General features: G+C 56.8%; 1 protein-coding gene across 3 annotated transcripts; it reads right to left on the bottom strand.

The window, feature by feature from the left end:
* Positions 1-557: 557 nt before the first annotated feature.
* SERINC2 (serine incorporator 2) lies at positions 558-18,342 on the bottom strand. 3 transcript variants are annotated; one of them, XM_012642338.1, is made up of 10 exons: positions 18,241-18,342; positions 10,369-10,530; positions 9,151-9,344; positions 8,604-8,683; positions 8,060-8,197; positions 6,912-7,081; positions 5,072-5,162; positions 4,634-4,775; positions 2,289-2,498; positions 558-1,375 (listed from the first exon to the last, which is right to left on the bottom strand). In XM_012642338.1, exons 1-10 carry the CDS (start codon positions 18,277-18,279, stop codon positions 1,240-1,242), a joined length of 1,362 nt encoding a protein of 453 aa, XP_012497792.1. In that variant the 5' UTR covers positions 18,280-18,342; the 3' UTR covers positions 558-1,239. The 3 variants fall into 3 exon arrangements, with proteins under 3 accessions (XP_012497792.1, XP_012497794.1, XP_012497793.1); XM_012642340.1 differs by lacking the exon at positions 18,241-18,342 and adding an exon at positions 15,016-15,075; XM_012642339.1 differs by lacking the exon at positions 18,241-18,342 and adding an exon at positions 14,787-14,844.
* Between the last annotated feature and the right edge of the window lie 2,303 nt (positions 18,343-20,645).

Raw genomic sequence — 20,645 nt, 5'->3', positions numbered from 1 at the left:
GATTCGGGCTCCTCAGCCTGGGCCCGGCCTCCTTCCCCGTCCAGCTCCAGCCCAGCCCCGGCGCAGACCCCAAGCTCAGTACGTTTGCTGAATGAACAATTTAAAACCTACAGAGCAACAGGGCGACAGAAACAGGACTACAAAAAATTGCCCACTAGGGCCAGGAGTCTGCCCGTCCCCCTCACGCGGCTGTGCCCTTGCAGAGATGGGAACCGACGTCATCTGTTGAGACCTGCTGTGCCGGCCACTTTCACAGGCTGCTTCCTCTGAGCCTGGGACTGGGCGGCAGTGTTCCCGTTCGATGACTGAGGGGCCAGGGCCCAGAGAGGGGAAGGACTCACCTGGAGTCCTGCACAAGCCCTGCCGCTGCCCCCCAGCTTCCGTGGTACAGCCGGGCCAGGCTAGCAGACCCCGGAGCATGAGCTCTTTACCCCCCACCCCCCACTCCCCCAAGCCCAGGGCTCGGCTGGGCCTTCCCTGCATTTCCCTGGCAGCTGGCAGGTGCTCATGACCGCTGCAGGAAGCGGGAGGGTGGCGCAGGTCAGAGGCGGCCAGGACCTCAGGCGGGCACTCCCCCTGGTCCTACTGCCCCCAGCCTCCCCTTCTTTGACCCCAGACTCTCTCCCTCTGTCCGAAGGCCTGGTCTGCCCCTGCCTCAGGCTCTCCACGACCCAGAGGACACAGCCCAGGCCCCTCTGTCTAGCCTCTCAGGCCCCTCGTGGCCTGGCCCCAACGTGTCACCCCCGCAGCCCTGACATTCCATTCCCAAACCCACACTGGCCCGGATGCGACGGGGCGCGCTGAGGGTGAGGGCGGCCGGCCAAGGGGCACACGCTGGCTTGTTTATTAGGCAGAGTCTCGGAGACTCGGAGACTCGGCAAGGCACAGAGTCCAGGAGGGGCCAGGAGTGCCCGGGCCTCAGCACCCCATCGCGGTGAGCGCTCCGCTCTGTGACGGCTCGGAGCAGCTCTCTCCTTCAGCCCCGTCTCCCGGGGGGCCTGAGAACACAGGGGGCCCTTTTGTCCTAAGGGGCCAAATATGGGCAATGGGACAGGGGGAAGGAGGGACAGCTCCATGGGGGGGTCCTCAGACCCTGAAGGCACTAAGAATGGAGTGGCCCCGCACAGGGGCAAGTTCTGGAGGTGGGGCAGGGCGGGGTGGGCTGGGGGTCATTGCGCACGAGGTCCCAGGCACCAGGAGGCACCAGGAGGCACCGGCGGGCAGGCTGCAGGTGCTGACTCAGCTGAAGTCGCGGCTGGGCAGGAGGAGGGGGGCGACCAGGGTCCACAGGTAGAGGAGCAGCCCCGCCCAGCTGGCGCAGATCTTCACCCACACGGCCGTCCACGTGCTGACCATCTTCCGGGTCTCGCCGGGCCTGGAACACACCACCTTCCCCGTGAGCCCTGTCCTGGCGCCTGACCGCATGACCTGGTGTGACCTCCGACTTCAACTCTGGCTCTGATGCTGCACCTCTAGTCCTAACCTCTGACGTTTCTGACACTCGGCCTTGTGGCCTGGACGTAGCTCTGGACCTTGTTTCGCAGACCTGACCTTGACCTCAATTCCAATCTTGACCCTAGTCTGAGACCATAAAATTGCGACCTGACTCCTGGTCTCTAACCTTGTGATCCTAATTCTGTGACCTCACTCCTAGTCTCTCACCTGGGGACCCCGGAGCTCCTGACCTTAGTCCTGTTATACAATGTACATACAGGGAGCCTATCTCCTAGATACAGTGTTGTTGATAGTTATAAAATAAGTCACATGACACCATAGAATAATATCAAGTGTAGAGACCCTTGATCCTGTGACCCAGGCGTGGCCTCTGACCTTATTATTACCTGATCCTAGCTTCTTGATCTTGCCACTTCAATGCTGGCTTTATGGCCTCCCAGCCCCAGTTTTAACCGAACGACCAAATCTGTTGACTCTATATGGCCCCAATGCCAGCCCTAGACCTCATGACTCCACACCCTAATCCCAACCCTCCAACCGTGACTCCCAAATCTGACCCCACGACCTACCCCTGATTTGTCAAGCCAGTCGGCCCTGCAGAGGCCCAGCCCCACCTGTGAGCCCTGCCTGTCAGTCACCCAGTGAAGGTGCCAGGAGCAGAGCAGACTAAGGCACCCACAGGGAAGCTGGGGCGGAAAAGGGGCAAGCTCTACAGAGGGTCCCAGGCATCCCCAGCCCAAGCCCGAGCAGACATCAGGGAGACCCAGGGAGGGGCCGGAGGAGAGGAGGCACGTAGCACCCGGGCCCACCCTTGGCCCGCCAGCTGCACGCACTTGTACCAGTTGGTGAGTGTCATCATGATGTGCAGGGAGGCCAACACCAGGCAGAAGTGGAAGAAGGAGTAGCTGTAGGTGACGCCGTCCTGCTCGTTGTCGAAGGCTCGGCCCTCGCAGGCCACGCCCTGCTGCTGCTGCTCCAGAATGGGTGGGCACTCCTCGGTCTGCATCAGGCTGTTCACCTGCCGGTGGTCCGAGGAGCGCAGACTGCGGGGGAGGGGAAGGTGGGCAAACGGACAGCCAGGGCAGTGGTCGTGACACTGGACACGCATGGCCCCAGAGCCACGAAGGCCAGTGACCTGGTGGCTGGGCCCTGGGCCCAGGGGTTAACAAACTGCTTCAACTCTCAACTCTACCCCCATCCCCAGCCCCATTCCCTGTGTGACCTTGAGCAAGACACTTAACCTCTCTGAGCCTCTGACTCTCAACTCTACCCCCACCCCCTGCGCCACTCCCTGTGTGACCTTGAGCAAGACACTTAACCTCTCTGAGCCTCTGATTTGTGTCTGTAAAATCAGGGATAAGGGCACCTCCCCATAGGGCTGCTGGGAGGGTTAAATGGAATAAGGACGTGAAGCCCCCAGGGCTGAGTCTAAACTAAACAGTCGCTATTATCATCATTGCTCCTTCGCCACGTCTATAAACACGCTCTGAGCACCTCCTACTGCACAGCACCTACCAGACAGCACATTCATTAACATTGTCAATAATTAATAGCACTCATTTGCTATTAATTCTGTTTTCCTTTTATTCATCTTAGGTAATTCATTTTACCAACTGTCTCCCCTTCCTTCGTGCTGACGCTAAAAAAAGAAAATAATAATAGTAAACACTGTATGTCGTTGCTTTTCTAGGATGAGGTCTCGATGTTTTTAACAGGATTTAATAGTTTGAGACACTTCTACAATTTTGAAAAACCAACTTGCATTTATTTTGGAAAACAAGGAGAGCTGGACTGCAGCCTCACCCTGGCAAACGGAGGACTCGCCCCTTGCTGAGCTTCAGCGGGCCCTCGTCACCGGCGACTGTGGATGCGAATGCCCGGGAGCTCAGATCTGGGCCATTAGAGCCACCTCTGGGCCCCCGCAGGTGCCACCCAGAGGCCTGAGGCCAGGGCGCCGTGGGGCACAGCTGTGAAATTGCCGGGGGCAGGAAAGAGTACCAGGCTCCGCGGCCACTGCGAGCTCATGGCCTCCTCCCTGAGTCTCAGTTTCCCTATCTGTAAAACAGAGTAATTTGGGCCTTTCCAGGTTGAAAAGCAATGAGATGTGACAAACGAGAGAGATTTATGAACTATCCAGACTTAACTTGGAGAATATGTTTTGAAAAAGGCCAAAACAAAACCAAATGTGAAACGGCCGTAGAATGTTCTAGCCCAGGGGCCTGGAGGCCAGTGTGCCACTGATGCCGGGCTGGGCGGACTGGGAGAACAGGGGAGCCACGCAGCGTTCCCTCCCGAGAGCAAAGGGCCCGCGCGGGAAGCGGTGCTGGGGGAAATGCCGGGCCGCAGGGAGGAGGACTCCGAGTCTGCCGGATTCCGTGTAAACAATAATTAAACCCAACATCACGATCTGGTGACTCACGAAACAGCCACCCACATCCACCTAGTTGTGCAGATGTTCAGTTATTTGCAATAATATCCAATGCTTATTTGGCACCTACATGCCAAGTTCCTTTCTAAGTGTTTTAAACATATTGATTCATCTATAACCTTTCAACAATCCACTGTGGGAGGCACTATTTTTATCCCTGTTTTACAGATAAGGAAATCAAGCTCCAGAGAGGTTAGGTGACTTGCCTAAGATCACACAGCTAGTAAGTAGCAGTGCCAGGCTCAAGCACAGGCCGTCTGGCTGCAGGGTCCATGCAGATAAGCACCAGCTAAGGTGCCCCTTTGAAAAAAGCTGCCATGTGACCTTCATCATATGCCCAGGGGAGAGTGTGGGGTCACAGCCACTTCTACCGCGATGCAGGCTGTCATCCTCCTCTTACTGAGGAGGAAACTAAAGCTCAGAAAGGTTAAGCCACTTACCCCAAGCCACACAGCAGGTGAGGAAGAGCCTAGACCCACTGGCCCCTGTCCAGGCTTCTTCCCTGACCCCACAGCTGCCTGTGCCCCACTGAGCTGGGGACAAGGTGGCTGGGGGTGCAGGAAAGGGCCCTGAGCCAGCAGGCAAGGTGCAGCCCACCTCTGCTGCCCACTTACGCTGTGCCCTCTGAGGGACTCGGCTTCCCTACAACTCAAGGGCACCTTCCAGCTTGGTGTCTTGGCTCCCACTTCGTCCCCTCACTCGGCTCTGGGCCCCGCCAGGACCCTCCCCAGAGTCCAGAGACCACCATACCTGATGAAGAGGGTGCACAGGATGAAGACGACGAGGCCCACGATGCTCGGGGCGTCCCACCACTGGGTCTCGTAGCCCTCGGGGCCTGCCAGGACCGTCTCGTTGCTGAGCCGCGTGGGCAGGTGGGGGTTGCATTTCTGGTCTGGGGATGGGAGCACAGTCACCCTCAGCCCACGCAGGCCGGGCCCAGGTAGCCAGGTAGCCAGGATGGCCAGAGAGCCAGCCCAAATGGATGGGCAGACACACGGCCAACCACATCCCAGCAACAGAGCGCCTGGCAGACAAAATGGCTGAGGCAACCCTGGAACAGAGGGGCCCTCCCACCTCCCCGGATGGAGCTGGGATGGCCCTGTCACCTGTGAGGGTGCCTGGCCCCTTGGCAGAGCAATGCTGGCCCAGGAACAAAGCCAGGCCTCCTTGAGCCTGGGTCGTACTCACCGGGGACATTGGATAGGGCTAGCCAGGTGACAAACATGGTGTACAGCGTGATGACCGAGGCCTGCAGCAGGCCCGAGTTGGGCTGTGCGTCCTGGCAAGAGCCGTTCATCGGTAAGACCCCTGCCAGGCCCAGAGACACCCCACTGCCACCCAGCCCACTCACACCAACCAGGGGACCTCAGAAACCCCCTCCAACCCTAGGGACATCCCACCCCACTTCACTTTGGAAAACACACCAGCCAGGCCACCCACCACACACCCCAGCACCCGAAGGTGGAGTCCTACTTCTTTCTCTTAACAGCCCTCGGATCACTCGACTTCCTCCCCTGCTGAGAGCCCTTCCAGGGTGGCATCTCTCACACTCTGAATTAAAGTCTCCCCGGTCTGGCCCTGCCTTCACCTCCACCTGCTCCCGCTGCCACACCCTTCCCTGCCGACTACGCCCCAGACCCCGACTACGCCCCAGACACCGCAGCCTCCTCCTGCCGCAGGACCCGCCAGGCCTCTCCCAGCCCAGGGCCGCAGCGCTTGCCGCGCTGTCTCCCTGACACGCTCTTTCCCGACATCTCTGCACGGGCAGCGGCTCCTGAGTGTTTGAACAGGACCCTCAGCAAGGCCCTGAGAACTGACAGCAGCAGCCCGTCCCTGCCAGCACACCCACCTCTTAGCCCACACCCTCGCCCGCTTTCCACGTAGCACTTGCTACCCAAAATGACCTCATCTGTCTAGTCTCCTACCGCGTGTCCTGCCCACCCTCACCACAAGTGCACCTGAAAATACGAATCTGAACTGTGCGACCACGAGCACAGGCCCTGGAGCCAGCCTGCCTGGGTTCAAATCCCAGCTCTGCCACTTCCTAGCCCTGTGACCTTGGCCAGGCTTCTTTACTTCTCTAAGCCTCAGTTTCCTCATGTGTAAAGTGGGGATGATGATGGTGTGAGGACCACATGTCGCCACAGAGGCCATTAACTGCTGCTATCATCATTATTCCTCCTCCTCCTCCTCCTCACACCTGTATCCCCAACACCTAGAAGAGGGCTTGGTACACGGTAGGTGCTCAAGAGGTATTTGCTAAATGAATACTGATTGCTGTGTGACCTGAGACAGAGGCATCTCCCTCTCTGGGCTTCAACCTTCTCACTGGGAAATAAGCCTTTCTGACCAGAACAGAGATTCCCAGCCTTTCTGCTAACGGCCCCCAAAGACTACCTAAGCCACCTTTGACACCCTGCTATGCAAAATCCCACACTGTGAAGTGCCACTGCAGTCACAAGTGGTCGGTGGTACTTTCTGAAGAACAATGACTTTGGGAGCCCCCGCCCATTTTTCCAGATGGTCAGGGACTGGGAACTGCGGCACTGCATCTTCCAGCACCACTTTCTTTTTCCCTGCCCACCCCCCCAACGCCACTTCTTGGGCTGTTTAGGAATTCTTACTCCCCGACCGTCCCTAACATGTTCTCCTGATTTGCGTAAAAACAAAAATGACAGCAACAATAACTATAATAATGGCTAATGATTGCTGGATATCTATATGCCAGGCATGCTGAGTGCTCACAAATAGGACCTCCATTCTGAGAACAACTTCAAATAGTAGGTCTTATTAATCCCATTTTTGTTCAAGGAGAGAGAAGCACAGAGAGGTTAAGGCCCTTTCCCAAAGACACCCAGCACATAGATTCGAGAGCCATGACTCTAACTCGGGGAGGCTGACCTGGAAGCCCACACATTTAGCCCAAGTCCCTGCATCTGACAGCCCCTGCCCAGGACTCAGGTTCCTACAAGAAGCCTCATTCACCAAGGGGTCGGGCCCCAGGCCGGGGAGAGACGGGCATGCTCACCTGGACCTTGGGCAGGACAGCGGCGATGGACACACAGACGCAGAGGGTGAGGTTGAGGCCGATGAAGACCTTGCCCTCGTAGCAGGAGTCAGGCTGGGTGTAGTAGATGAACAGCAGCGCCACGGCCGCGATCGACAGCGAGTAGAAGAGGAGGGTGAAGAAGAAGAGGCCTGGGCAGGAGGGGCAGCGAGGGGTGGGTCGGGGGCAGGAGGCACAGGGACCCCCGCTCCCTCAAGGGGGCTCGCCAGGCAGCCCTCCCCTTTCTGGGCCTCAGCTTCCTCATCTGGGGAATAACATCAGCCTTTCTTTTCTTTTTTTTTTTTTTTTTTGAGAACAGAGTCTTGCTCTGTTGCCCGGGCTAGAGTGCCATGGCGTCAGCCTAGCTCACAGCAACCTCAAACTCCTGGGCTCAAGCATCCTACTGCCTCAGCCTCCCGAGTAGCTGGGACTACAGGCATGCGCCACCATGCCCGGCTAATTTTTTCTATATATTTTTAGCTGTCCAATTAATTTCTTTCTATTTTTGGTAGAGATGGGGGGGGGGTCTCGCTCTTGCTCAGGCTGGTCTCGAACTCCTGAGCTCAAACAATCCGCCCTTCTCGGCCTCCCAGAGAGCTAGGATTACAGGCGTGAGCCACCGCGCCCGGCCACATCAGCCTTTCTTACCAACACTTTTGCGAACCATTGCCCCATCCTGGCCTACAATGATCCACCTGCTATGACAAGGTAACGATGCGTGTAAGGAACGCAAACCGGTCTGGCTGCAACCGAACTAGGCGCGCAGCGGCCTGCGGAAGACCTGCTGCCCGGGGCGGGGCAAGCCGAGGGAGGTGTGGAAGCCACACAGCACCTGGGGGAGCCTTTCTTCTCAATGTATTCAGAAGAGTGAAAGAGACACTGCCACTAGGTGTCAATGACCAGGCATCACTTGAAGTCGGGTCTGGGCACCACCGAAAGGGCCTCGCACACTGCTGGCCGTGCCTGGCCCACCCTGCAAGCCCCCTCCAAGGCCGTTCCGAGTCAGCTCTCCTCTGGTCCCCCTGAAGTCGCCCCAGGATGCCCCCAGCTTTTATTGAGCTCCAGGGACCCCTCCATTCCTCAGGCAGCCCAGCCCACCCAAATTCGCATCCCTGCGTGGAGGCACTGACCTGCGTACCAGGCGCGGGAGTCGCACTCCTCGGCCTTGCCCAGCCACCGCTGGTTCCAGGAGTGCGCAAAGTCGATGAGCAGCACCAGCTGGATGAGGATGAAGAAGAAGGAGCCCACGACGCCAAAGTAGAACCAGACTGGTAGGGAGAGGGGAGCAAGGCAGGAGGTCTGGCCGTGGGGACAGCAGCTCGGGGATTTGGGGCAGGCACTCTCCCCATGGTCTTCCTCTCACTCGCATGGACTCATCCAGTAAGCGTGTGTACCATGCCCGAGACAGTCCCACCCTCAGGGAGCCCCTAGCCACACACACAGATGCGCACAGGGTGGCAGGGTGCGGGTCGGGGCCAGGTGGGAACCCCCACAACCGAGCTGCCCGAAGGCAACAGGCCGAGCACCACGGGGCTGTCTCCTGGGTGGGGGCAGGGACCCAGCCAGCTGCCGGGGGTCTGTGTGCCAGGGCAAAGAGCAGCCCTGCCATGCTCCCCCGGCCTGAGGCCCCCTCCCGCTCCATGGTACCTCCCAGCCCTGCCCATGCCCGCCTACTGTTGGAGAAGGAGCCATCGGGGATGTAGAAGGCACCCACGGTGATACCAACGAGGACCAGGAACTTGAAGAACCAAAACCTATGGTGAAGGGTCAGAGGGACACACAAGGAAGCTGAGTGGGGACAGGGAAACCGGAAGCCAGACCAGGGCTGGCCCCAGAACTCCCACCCGCAAAAAGCAGATACTGGGAGAGGTGAGGATGGACCGTCTGAAGGTCTGATGGGCACGGAAAGTCTGTCCTGGCCCTAGAAAAAGCCCTAAGGGGCAGAGGGAAGGACCAAGCAGTGTGAGGGTGGTCACCCAGGTTCCAGCCCTACTGTGTCACTAAAGTGCTATGTGGCTTTAGGCTTGTTGTTGCCCTTTCTGAGCTTTATTTCCTCATCTGAGAAATGGGTGTAACTAATGAGCTGTTCTCCATGCTGCGCCTTCCTGGCTTCAGGGGCTCTTGAGTCTGAGGGTGGGGTCTGGAGATCCCTGGAGACAGGAGAGGAGGGGGAAAGCCACAGGGGGAGGGGCCCAGGCACAGGCAGGGACCCGTCCCTCACCCGTTCTGGATGGCGGCCCGCGGGTCCCGGCTGCTGCGCACGCAGGTCATGAGCAGGGTGAAGAGGAAGAAGAAGGCTGCCATGGCGAAGCACATGCGGTAGACGGCGCGGTAGCCGAGCAGGGAGCCACAGTCGATGTGGCCCTGCAGGATGACGGAGGTCCCGCCAGCCCCCTCCTCACACACCCAGGGCAGCTGTGGAGACAGAAGGAGTGGCTTGAAGGCCCCACCCAATCAAGACTGATGGTGCAGTTCCACCTTGTCACTGTTTGTTCCCCTGTTATCATCCCACGGCCTCAGGAGCACACTGCGCCCTCTACAGGAGGGTTCCCGAAGTGTGCTCCACCCACCACCTGCATCGGAACCGCCTGAGACGCTGGGGGGTGGGGGGAACAGATCCGGGGCCCTCCTCCCAGGGAACAGAATTTCTAAGGTCTTTTCAGGTCAGCTCTCCTCTGACCTCCCTGAAGTCTGAGAATCTGCATTTCTACAAACTCCCCAGGGATTCGCACCTTGACACACACCAAAATGTGAGAACCACTGGCCTAAATGTCGCCCTGGGTCTGTGCCAGGCTATGAAACGCTGAGATAGAAGGAAGAGTTAGGAGCCCCAACCTGGGCTTGGGCATTAAAGGGGAGAAGAACAGCCGGGTGCAGTGGCTCACGCCTGTAGCCCCAGCACTCTGGGAGGCCGAGGCGGGAGGATCGCTTGAGCTCAGGAGTTTGAGACCAGCCTGAGCAAGAGCGAGACCCATCTCGACAAAAAATAGAAAAACTAGCCAGGTGTGGTGGCGCATGCCTGTAGTCCCAGCTACTTGGGAGGCTGAGGCAGGAGGATCGCTTGAGCCCAGGGGTTTGAGGTTGCTGTGAGCTGTGATGACGCCTCAGCACTCCAGCCTGGGCAACAGAGCGAGACCCTGTCTCAATAAAAAAAGGGGCTGTATGCAGAGAAGAGCATCCCTAGGCTGGTGTCAAAGGGGGCAATAATGACCAATACGATCTTCCAAGGGGACCATTGCTTGTGAGAAACAAGAATCCCCCTGTGGGGTTCAAGCCCTCCTCCCATTTCCAACCTCAGATCATCAGTGCGCCCAAACACTCCTGCCACCTCTTCTTGATTAGCTGTAACCCCAAGCCTGGGCCCTCTAGTCTGGAGCAGCAGAGGCCAGGCCCCCAGACCCCTCCCCTACCCGACTCCACCTGCCCTGGAGCCGCTCACCTTGTAGAGCTGACTCTCCACGCCAGGGCTTAGCATGATGACGCACACCAGCACGCCCAGGAAGAGGAAGGTGGTGAAGACGAGGCGTGTCACGGTGGAGTTGCGGCTGGAGGGGCAGCAGCCGCACAGGATGCAGGGCGCAGAGCCGCAGAGGCAGGACGCCTGCAGGAGGGCAGGGGACGGCACCGTTACTCTCTGCCTCTCCCCTTCCCCGCCCAGGCACGCAGCACCCACCAGTGCCTCCAACTCTGCGCTGAGCTGGCAGGAGCACGCTCTTCCCCAGATGCTATCCCGCTTAACTTTCAAGGCCGAGGGGGAGGCTGAGGAAGCCAAGCCTGGAAGAGGCTGGTTCATACAGGGCCATGCAGCCGGTAGGCCCCAGGACCCAGATTCAAGCCTGGATCTAGCTCAATAGATACTGTGGCTTCAGAGAGAGTGAGAGCTGGGGTCACACTTTCTCTTATTTACAGGGAGTGAGAGTGGATTAAAAAAAAAAAAATCAGAAGTCCAGTTGTCACTGATTACCTGTGTGACCTTATACAACTCACTCGACCTCTCTGAACCTGTGTCCTCTCCTGGAAAACAGGAGTCCCAGTGGTGCCTACTCCTCACACAGCGGCTGTGAGGATGAAGTAGAAATCTAAATTTAACCCCCTCAGACGCCCTTTCCCTTCCCCACTTAGTTTTTCTCCGTGGCACTTACTATCACCTGATAGGCTTTATAGTTTACTTATGTTTGCCTGCCTTTGTAGCAGGGCAGGGATTCCTGGTTTGGTTCACTGGGGTACTGGAACAGTGCCTGGCACACAGTAGGAGCTTAGGGACTATCTGTCGAAGGAATATAAAGTGTCCGGCATAGTACCAGACACGTGCTAAGACCACAAAAAGCAGCAAGCACGCAATAAACATCAGTTGAACGAATGGAGTGGAAATTTCCAGCTTTGTGGCTATACCAGTTTGGGGCAGCAGGTGGCGGTCTAACCCCTTCCCTCTGCAGAGTCCTCCGCCCCAGCTGCGATGCTCAGCGCGTCCCCTGCGCTGGCTGAAATCAGTCAGCGGCTGCTGCCGCCCCACCATTCACAGCTGGTGCCCCGGAAAAGGAGACTGAGCCCTCTGGGAGCCCGGTTCACAGCCCAGTGTTGCAAGACACATATCCAGATACCTCTGGTGAACTATCTCCCCCCCAGACAGCCCCAACTCCCCACCCGGGTACCTGAGAGCCCAGAGGGCGAGAGACACGGCCCCGCCCTCCTGGAGCTCCCCTGGGCAGGAAAGAAGCTAATTACACAGGTCATGGCGAGTGCTAGGAAGAACAGGTACCCGAGCCACGAAAGTGCGATTGGGGTGGGGGCGTCAGGGAAGCGTCCCTGAAGAAATGACATTGAAGCTGAGAGCAGAGGGATGAGGAGGCACTGCTAGACCAAGGGGAGGAAAGAAAGTTCCAGACAGCGGCTGGGGCATTCGAGGAATGGAAAGAAGGCCCTCTTGGCTGAAGATTCACGCGCGGGCGATGAGTGGTGAGTGTGAGGTGGGACAGGCTGACAATGCCAGACCACACGGGGACCACAGCCAGGAACAGGACCCCCGTTTTCATCCCAAGAGCAATGGGCACCCAAGGGGTGAAAGCCGACGGACAGGAATAACCTTACGTTGAAAGATCAGCTTTGCAGAGAGCAGGTTGACAAGGGCCCGCTGCTCCTCTGAGACCCCTGCCCTTCTTTCCAGACTGGTCACAAGGCATAGGGCACACTGCGCTCGGGCGTAGCTGCCTTCCCGTCTCCCTCTCACATCTCCCCCAGACTAGAAATGCTCTCTCTTACCCACCTCTCACCCGTATGAATGCTAAATGAAATGCTCAAGAAATGAAATGATTCCTTATGGTCCAAATCAAAACGGTCCACCCACCCAGCAACTTCTGGTTACACTTTGCAGCTGCCACCCCAAGCCCTGCCTCCTATCCATGGCCGTCTTTGGTAGGTGAGGGGATAAGAAAAGCCAGAAAAATGTTCTGTGGACTATAAAGAATATGCTGGTTGTCAGAGCAGGTTATTAGTCCCATTTTACAGATGTGGGCATTGAGACCAGAGAGGTTAAGAAACTTACCCAAGGTCACACAGCAAGTCGATAACAGTGCTGGGATTCAAGTAATAATAGTTATAGCTCCTATTTATGAAGGGTTACTCAGTCCCAGGCACTGTGGTAAGCACCTTATCTACATTAAGCCTCACTGATGCTATGACTTAAGCATGTTGTAACCTCCCATTTATAAATAGGGAAACTGAGACAGGTGACATGACTAAGGTTACACAGCAAGTAAGCCAAGGGGCTGCGATTCAAATGCAGGTCTGTGTGCATCAAGGGTCAGGCTCTGTCCACAGGGAGACACTACTTCCCAGCTCACTAATTTGATTTAAAAACATCCCATGATAAAACAATCCTTCCAAGGCCAGGGAGACCAATGGGACTGACCTCAGGGGCCAGGTGCCCACTGCCTGGTCATTTCCTGACTCTGGCTTGTTACCGCTTCACTTTGAGATGCCTGAGACGCAAGAAAACTGTTCCACTTTCAGAGAGCTTGGCCTTTCAATTCACTCTGGTTCTTAAAGATCAAAATCCAGGTGTTCCTGATATCTGAACTTCAGTTTTTCCAAGGGCCTGACCAGCAGCCAGAGAGACCAGATCAGGGAGGGAAAACACACACCAGCTCCCAGCTCTTTCCAGAGCATCTTTGGAAATGTTCATACACTCGGATCCATTCATTACACCTCTGGCATGGCGCCTAGAAGAACCTCTTCCTACAGAAATACTAGCCCACGGAGGAAGGGCAGACATGGGTGCGCACGCACAAACACACAGACGTCCACTGTGGCACTCATCGTAACGGGAAAATAATAGGTGAAAACTGAAAACAACAAAATGCCCATCAAACAGGGATTTCTCTGCTGAATGGAGCAAATATGTAGGTAACACTTAACTTGGGTACATTTAATTGTGTATAAATTATATTTCAATTAAGCTGATTTTATAAATATAAAAAATAAAGATTTTTCTCTGTTTTTTTTTCCCCACTCCTCCACCACCCTCAAAAAATAAAGATTTTAAATAAAGAAGAAAATCTTCCAGGCATGGTGGCTCGCACCTGTAGCCCCAGCTACTCAGGAGGCTGAGGGTGGAGAATCACTTGAGCGCAGGAGCTCAAGGCTACAGTGAGCTAGGATCATGCCACTGCACTCCAGCCTGGGTGACGGAAGCAAGACACTGTCTCTAAAAAAAAAAAATACAACAAAATAAGAAAAAAACTAAAATAGGCACAAAGCTTTTGGGTTTTGTGACCATATTAGAATCCCAAGAAACTTTGTCTTCCATGCATGAATAGAAAAAAAAAAAAGGATCCCAAGAAACTGCAAATGACTAACACATGGGGACAAGTGGCAGCCCATTCATTCCACGGAATGTTACAGAGGCAGAAGGATGAAGTCATGGACTAAGGCTCCCACTGCAGTGGGAAAGGCCAAGGCAGACTACAAAACTGTTCCTGCACTAAGACTACAGCCGCTCACTCCACTCTCCTCTCAGACGCACTCAGGGGAAAGGCAGCAACGGAAAGCACCAGAACATGAACAGTGGCTGAATCTTAGCACCAGCCCAGGCTCTCGGAATGGAGAACTTGGAATTTAAGAAGCCCTGAGTCTCTGAGTCTCAAAGCTGCAAGGTTCCTTGGCAGTCAACCGATCCAATCTCTTTCCAGGGAAGAATCACCCAGAAAGCAGCCGGCCGCACTCTGCTGCTTGCACACTGCTAATGACAAAGAGCTCATTACTTCCCAAGGCAAGCCAGACAGCTCTGGAACCGTGAGTGGTTTGGCATGATGTGAACAGGCTTTCACACTGTCTCCTGGTTCCCTAGAGCCAGGGACAGAGGCTGTTAGACTCTCCCCTGGGGCACTAGGTGGGAGGGAGCTGAGGGCTGGAATCACAGTTTTGAGTTTTTTCCTTAAAACAAACTGGCCCTGGCCAGGCACAGTGGCTGACACCTGTAATCCTAGCACTCTGGGAGGCTGAGGCTTGAGGATCGCTTGAGCTCAGGAGTTTGAGACCAGCCTGAGCAAGAGCGAGACCCCGTCTCTACTAAAAATAAAAAACTAGCCAGGCATGGTGGCAGGCACCTGGGGTCCCAGCTACTCAGGAGGCTGAGGCAGGAGGATTGCTTAAGCCCAGGAGTTTAAGGTCTCAATGAGCTATGATGACGCCATTGCACTCTAGCCTGGACAACAAAGTGAGACCCTGACTTAAAAAAAAAAAAAAAAACTAGCCCCAGCAAGAATGCACTTTGCAGTCTTCATGAACTGGCTGAGCCACCCAGGACTAGTCAAAACAGGAGAGAAGAGGTCAGCCGGAAACTTCTCAAGGCACACTTACTTCCCCCATGCAGTGCCAAGAATGCAGGTCCTACCACTGGCTCCACCATCAGCTTGTAGTCTGACCTTAAGCAAGTCTCTCCTCCCCTGCATAGGACTCGGTTTCCTCATCTGTGAAATGGACCCCTGGGGCAGGACAGTGGGGTTGCTCGGAACCCAGGCTCTACCGTCAGGCAGCCCCAGGTTTCTGAGCTTCACCACTTCCTCCCATGTGGTCCTGAGCAACGCACCACTCTGGGGTGTCCATGGCGCGGCCGCTGCACGCCAGCTTCGTGCTTGATATGTAGATGTGGGCCGGGCGCAGTGGCTCACGCCTGTCATCCTAGCACTCTGGGAGGCTGAGGCGGCAGGATCGCTTGAGCTCAGGAGTTTCAGACCAGCATGAGCAAGAGCCAGACCCCATCTCTACTAAAAAATAGAAAAAAATTAGCCAGACGTGGTGGCACGTGCTTCTAGTCCCAGCTACTCGGGAGGCTGAGGCAGGAGGATCGCTTGAGCCCAGGAGTTTGAGGTTGCTGTGAGCTGGGCTGACACCATGGCACTCTAGCCCGGGTGACAGAGCGAGACTCTGTCTCAATAAATAAATATATATAGATAGATAGATGTGCGTGCCTTGGTCCCATTTAACCCTCACGACACGCTAAGCGGCAGGCACCACTGTTCTCTCCACTTTACAGACAAGGAGGGGGGCAAAGTGACTTCCCCCATTCCACAGTCACACAGATGACAAGAGGCCAAGCCTGGATTCGAATCCAATCAGTCTGACCCAATGGCCTTTCACACTCCCTCGCTCATAGAGGGTCCTCCCTAAATATTTGTTGACCGGCCAAGTCACCATGTGCTGGCTTGCCTGGTGACCCCAACCCCTGTGGGCCCATCTTATCTCCCCATCTGGGCAGGACTCACCTTCAGCCCAGTACAAATGCTGAGAGGCACAATCTGCAGATGGGTCACAGCTGGGAGGGTGCAAAAGTCTCCCCACATACTCAGGTACCCAAAAACATTCCTCCTAAAGATGCCTGGGCACCACCCCCACACTAGAACTTTCCTCCTGTAAGACAACTTCACTGAAACAGGATGTCACTGGTGTCCCGTAGTGCCCAACTGCACCACTTAATGCTGTGTGGCTGCGCGGCAGTCACCTTCCCTCTCTGATCCAGTTTCCTCATCTGTAAAATGGGAATATCATTAACTGCCCCACTGGGGTCTTTGCGAGGATTAAATAAAAGGTTATACATATATATAAGTGCTTACTACAGTGCTGGGCCTGCACCATTGCTGGACAGCTCTAAGCCATGAGTGCTAGGCCTATAGTAAGGTCACAGTAAATGGTGGCTGTTGTTGGTATGATTACCTGTAAAATGGGATGCTGTTACAGGGCTGGGGGTAGAACCAACGAGATGGCATGGGCGATGGGCTCGGTGCAGCACCTAGCTCAGTAAATGTCAGAGGTCAGAACCCCAAGAATAGGACATTGAAGGGAGGGGCAGGTCCCTTGTGGATATTAGATACTCACTAAGTTACTTCTCAATTCTACCCTGGGCCAGCCCTGTCCCGCAGGCAACCAGGATGTGGGGAAGGGAGGGAAGGTGTGGGCAGAAGCCTGGACCAGGAATCAGATTTGATCCTGACTCCACCCTGTCACTGTGCAACGTTAGGCAAGTCAGCTGACCCCTCTGGGCCACAGTTTTCTCATCTGTAAACTGAGAGTTTGAGCAGGCCTGCCTGGGCTCAGCATAGCAGGATTCTATGACTCAGAGACCAGCACTTGGCTTTGCATTATCTCCAAATGGAATTCTCCACCCACCTTTCCTCAATAATAACCGCAGCTCCCACAGTGAGCACTCCCTGTATGCCAGGAGCCGTGTTACATGCCTTATCCCGTTTAATCTTTGCGACAGCTTTGTGAGGGAGGCACTGTGATCGTCCCCAACTTACAGATGGGGAGACCAAGGCACAGAGGGTTGGCAGGTTGCCTCTCAACATCCCCCACCGCCAGGCCAGCCCAGCAGGGCCTGTGCCTCACCAGGTGCAACCAGGTGGAAATCTGGTCACCTGCAAAGAAGCTCTCCTTCCCTCCCTCGCCAGGAAGCGGGCCGTGAGTAGGGGAGCCCCAGCCCGAACCCTGAATTCACTGGGCGGGGAGGGATTTCAGGCACCAGCCTGATTCCTCCTCCTGCACACACACACACACACACACACACACACACACACTCCTCACAGATGGGAGAAGGAGGCCGAGAGAGGACAGGAGATGTGTCCAGGGACCCCCTCTACAGCCTGTCTGCGCTGATCTCATTCTCAGAAAATGGCTGTGAAGTAACTCTCTAGATCCCCAGCCCTCGCCCCACGCCCCCTCCCAACACACACACATCGGGGACAAAGGAAAGCAAGTCCTGAGATCCAGCAGCCAGCGGACTCCCCTCTCCCTCTCGGCGCCTCTTTGTGTGGGGCCAGAGAGGGAGGGGCCGCCCGACCGAACCTCGGATTTAACGAGGGGAAAGGGAGGGAGAGGGGCTGGGAAAGGGAAGGAAGGGGCCTCGCCGCCGGGGCTGGCGGGAGCCCCTCCCCTACGCCGGCTGCAGCCACACAGCAGAGGCTGGCGCCCCCCAGGTCCCGCACCAAGCGCCCAAGCACTGTCCCCCACGCGAACCTCCCTCAATTCCTGGTTTCCCAACTCAAAGTTTGGCCCAGACCTCACTCGAGGGCGGCTTAGGTCCGGGGCTTCCTCCCCACCCCCATCCCCACTCTGGGGCCCGGGGGCCGCTGGGGACGTGCCAGGAGTTCGCGAGCCAGATGAAGGAGGCAGAGACAGGGCACAGAGGGAAGGAGGGGCGGACGGGCAGACAGACGGACGCCGATGCAAGAGGCAGACAGAAGACAAAGACAGTTGGACAAACCAGCGGACACATGTCAGACAAATGCAAACGGACAAACTGAGCCGGACGGAGAGGCACAGGCAGACCGACGGGCCGAGTGCCAGAGGGACGGAGAAGGGCACAGGCAGAGAGGCACCGGGACGGGCAGAGCACACAAAGAGAGCGTCCGGGAGCGACAGGCGCGCCCCGAGGGCCACCCCAAGCGGGGCGGGGTCGGGGGCCGCCCGCTCCCCTCACCCCGGGCTCCGGGCCTCAGTCTCCCCAGTCCCCGGGAGGGGCGCCGCCGAGGGCACTCCCCGGCCCGCCCGGCGCGCCACCCTCCCCCGCGGTAACCCGAGCCGCGGGCACCAGCTGCCCCGCGCCCGCCGGCCGGGATGGGGTCGGGGTGGACCGGAGCCGGACTGCGGGTGCCGAGTCAGAGCGGCTCGAAGGGCGAGCGGGCGGGGTGCCGGCCCAGAAAGACAAGTTCGGAGGAAGGAAAAAGAAGAAACTATTTAAAGGAAGAAGAAAAGAAAAAAGTGCGGGGCCGCAGCAGGAGCGGGCGGCGCGTGGCGGGGCGCCGGGGTGGGGACTCACGCAGCTGAGCAGGGAGCAGGCTCCCAGGCAGGCCCCCATGGCTGCGGCGCGGCGCGCGGGGCGCGGGCCTCGGGATCCTGGTGCCCGCGCCTGGCCCCGCCCCGGGCCGGCCCCGCCCCGGCCCCGGCCCCGCCCCACCTGCCGAAGCCGCTCGACGCTTTCCGGCGGCGCTCGGGGCCTCCCCAGACTCACCTGGGGCAGGTGCACAGGGCGGGACCATAGGGGAAGGCGGCGGCTGGGGACTCCCGCGGCCCCTCGAGCCGCGCAGCCGGACCCATCTCTGGCCCAGGCGCGTACCTGCTCCAAAGCGAGAGTTTGGAAATAGAGGTCTGAGTCCCGGCGAGGCCACTGTGTGACTCGACACAGTCACCCCTGGGGACAGAAGGCAAGAGGTGGTCACAGCTGACTCCTCGCTGCTTGGCGCAGAGCCTCGGCTCCATTCGTAGGCGTCCAATGATGCATGACTGGGTAAAGGAGCTTGGGCGAGTCGCTTCACCTCTCTGAGCCTCCGTTTCCCTGTCTGTAAAGTGAGGCTACATACCTCATAGAGCTATTACGACACATAGTAGATGCGTGACGAATGTGAGTCCCCTGTCCCGCTGTTCCTTCTAAGACCCCAGCCTCACACTCTTCAATCGCCCTCCCCTGCCTCCACCTATTCAAACCTCTGACTCCTAGCAGCCTGTCCTACAGCACCCCTGCTCGGGGCCCATCGCTCCGGAGGGATGCCCAAGCCCTGGCCCCTAGCTGAGGAGGTCAGAGGGGTGAGTAGGTCACATTCCTGGCAGATCGCCCCCCAGGGGTATGTGTAAGAGACCTAGAAACAGGGCTCTGTCATCACTCTCCACTCGCCCTCCAGCCCTCCCCGCAGCCAACTCTGGACAGGATAATGCGAGGGAAAGAAGACTTCCTGCCTCGCAGCTGGCCCCAGGGCCACAGATCCGGCCCGGCTGCATCCTGGGGTGATTCACGGAGCGCCAGGCTTACCCATTAATTGTGCCAGGACTGTTCCACAAGCACACCTGGCACTTTCCCTCCTCCACACTTTTGCCCACACGATGCCCTCCTCTTGAAAGTCCTTCTCCTTATCCCTCTTCCTCCCCTTCGAAGCCTTGCTCACATCCCATATCTTCTCAGGGAAGCGAACCACCGCCATCATCCACAACCCACTACCTGGCGCCACCAGGAAGTAAAATTCTCCTGATTCCCGTGTGCTTCCAAAAGAACCCGGGCCTCCCTTCTGGCCTCACAGATAACCGCAGCATGTGCCAAACTCTGTCACCACATGGTACCAATCGAACCCCACATCAGCCCTGAAAAGTAGATTAATTCCCCACCCCACCCCAATTTACAGATGAGGAAACTGAGGCTCAAAGAGATAGTGATGTGCTAGACATAAACTGAGCACTGGCTGAACGTTGGCTGTGATCGCTGTGGTGGTTGTTACTATTGCTCAAGGCCACACAGCTCAGAAAAGTGGAGCTGGAAGGCCACCTGGTCTGGCTTTGACCCTGATGTCTTACTGCCTCTCTTGGAAAGTGGAGGTGACAATATCCAGTCGACCTCTTTTTCTGTCCAGTAATATTTCAGTCCTTCCCTAGTCTGAGGCCCTTAGACATTGAGCCACCTGATGACTGTCCCATCTCTGGCTGCCACCCGCCCTGCCTGGGCACAGCATGGGGCCTGGTACACAGTGGGTAGTAAAGGCTTGCTGGATGAGTCTGAGCTTTCTCCACAAGCCCATTTTCCTCATTCTGCTGTGACTGACAGTCTGATCCCAAAACAGCCCCTACACCACACCTTCTACACAGCAACCCTCTATGCCTGAAATGCCACCAAGCAGTCTGAAGTGAGCCCTCCGCACATCCTCCCATCCCAGGGTCAGCTCCCTTTGACACTTCTGCCCCAAGGGCTAAATTCTCCATCTGCAACTCCTCCCTTCCCATGACCTGGTACAGTAGAAAGTGCCCAAGACCAAGAGGAATGACACTTGGGATTCTTGTTCTGCCACAGACTCCCACACCCCATGCTGTCTTGGAAGCCACTTCACCTCTCTGTACATCCATCCCCTACCCTGAAATAGAGATCGTCATTCTGTTTACCCTCACAGAACAATTACGAGAATCTAAGAAATAGGCAGTTATCTGAAAGGAGTGAGGGATTAATATGGCTGTGTCTATAAAGAAACAGCCCCTCTGGCTTTAGAGTGAAATTTTTCAGAGCAAGGCAACATGCTGCCATTGTCCTGGCCTCCCCCCTGCCTAAGACCAAGGCCAGCCCGGCTCTCACATCCTCCTCGTCACCCTACACAAAGGGGGTAACTCACTGAGTGGTTTGGTCCTGGTGACTCGTCCTCTCTCAGCCTCACACTTCTCATCTGTAAAATGGAAATAGTTATTTTTGCC

The sequence above is a fragment of the Propithecus coquereli genome, unplaced genomic scaffold (genome assembly GCF_000956105.1).
Source record: "Propithecus coquereli isolate 6110/MARCELLA unplaced genomic scaffold, Pcoq_1.0 Scaffold178, whole genome shotgun sequence".
In the NCBI taxonomy this organism is placed as follows: Eukaryota; Metazoa; Chordata; class Mammalia; order Primates; family Indriidae; genus Propithecus; species Propithecus coquereli.
Note: the sequence above shows the minus strand (reverse complement) of the source record. Positions and strands in the feature narration are given on the sequence as shown.

Bases quoted from the DNA above. Each gene is read 5' to 3' on its own strand.
- SERINC2 (XM_012642338.1), bottom strand. From the start codon at position 18,279: ATGGGGGCCTGCCTGGGAGCCTGCTCCCTGCTCAGCTGC. The intron at 10,531-18,240 runs GTGAGTCCCCAC...GCCCTCCTGCAG, and splicing joins CCTGCTCCCTGCTCAGCTGC to GCGTCCTGCCTCTGCGGCTC. The intron at 7,082-8,059 runs GTCAGTGCCTCC...CCTCCTGCCCAG, and splicing joins CTCCCGCGCCTGGTACGCAG to GCCTCTTCTTCTTCACCCTC.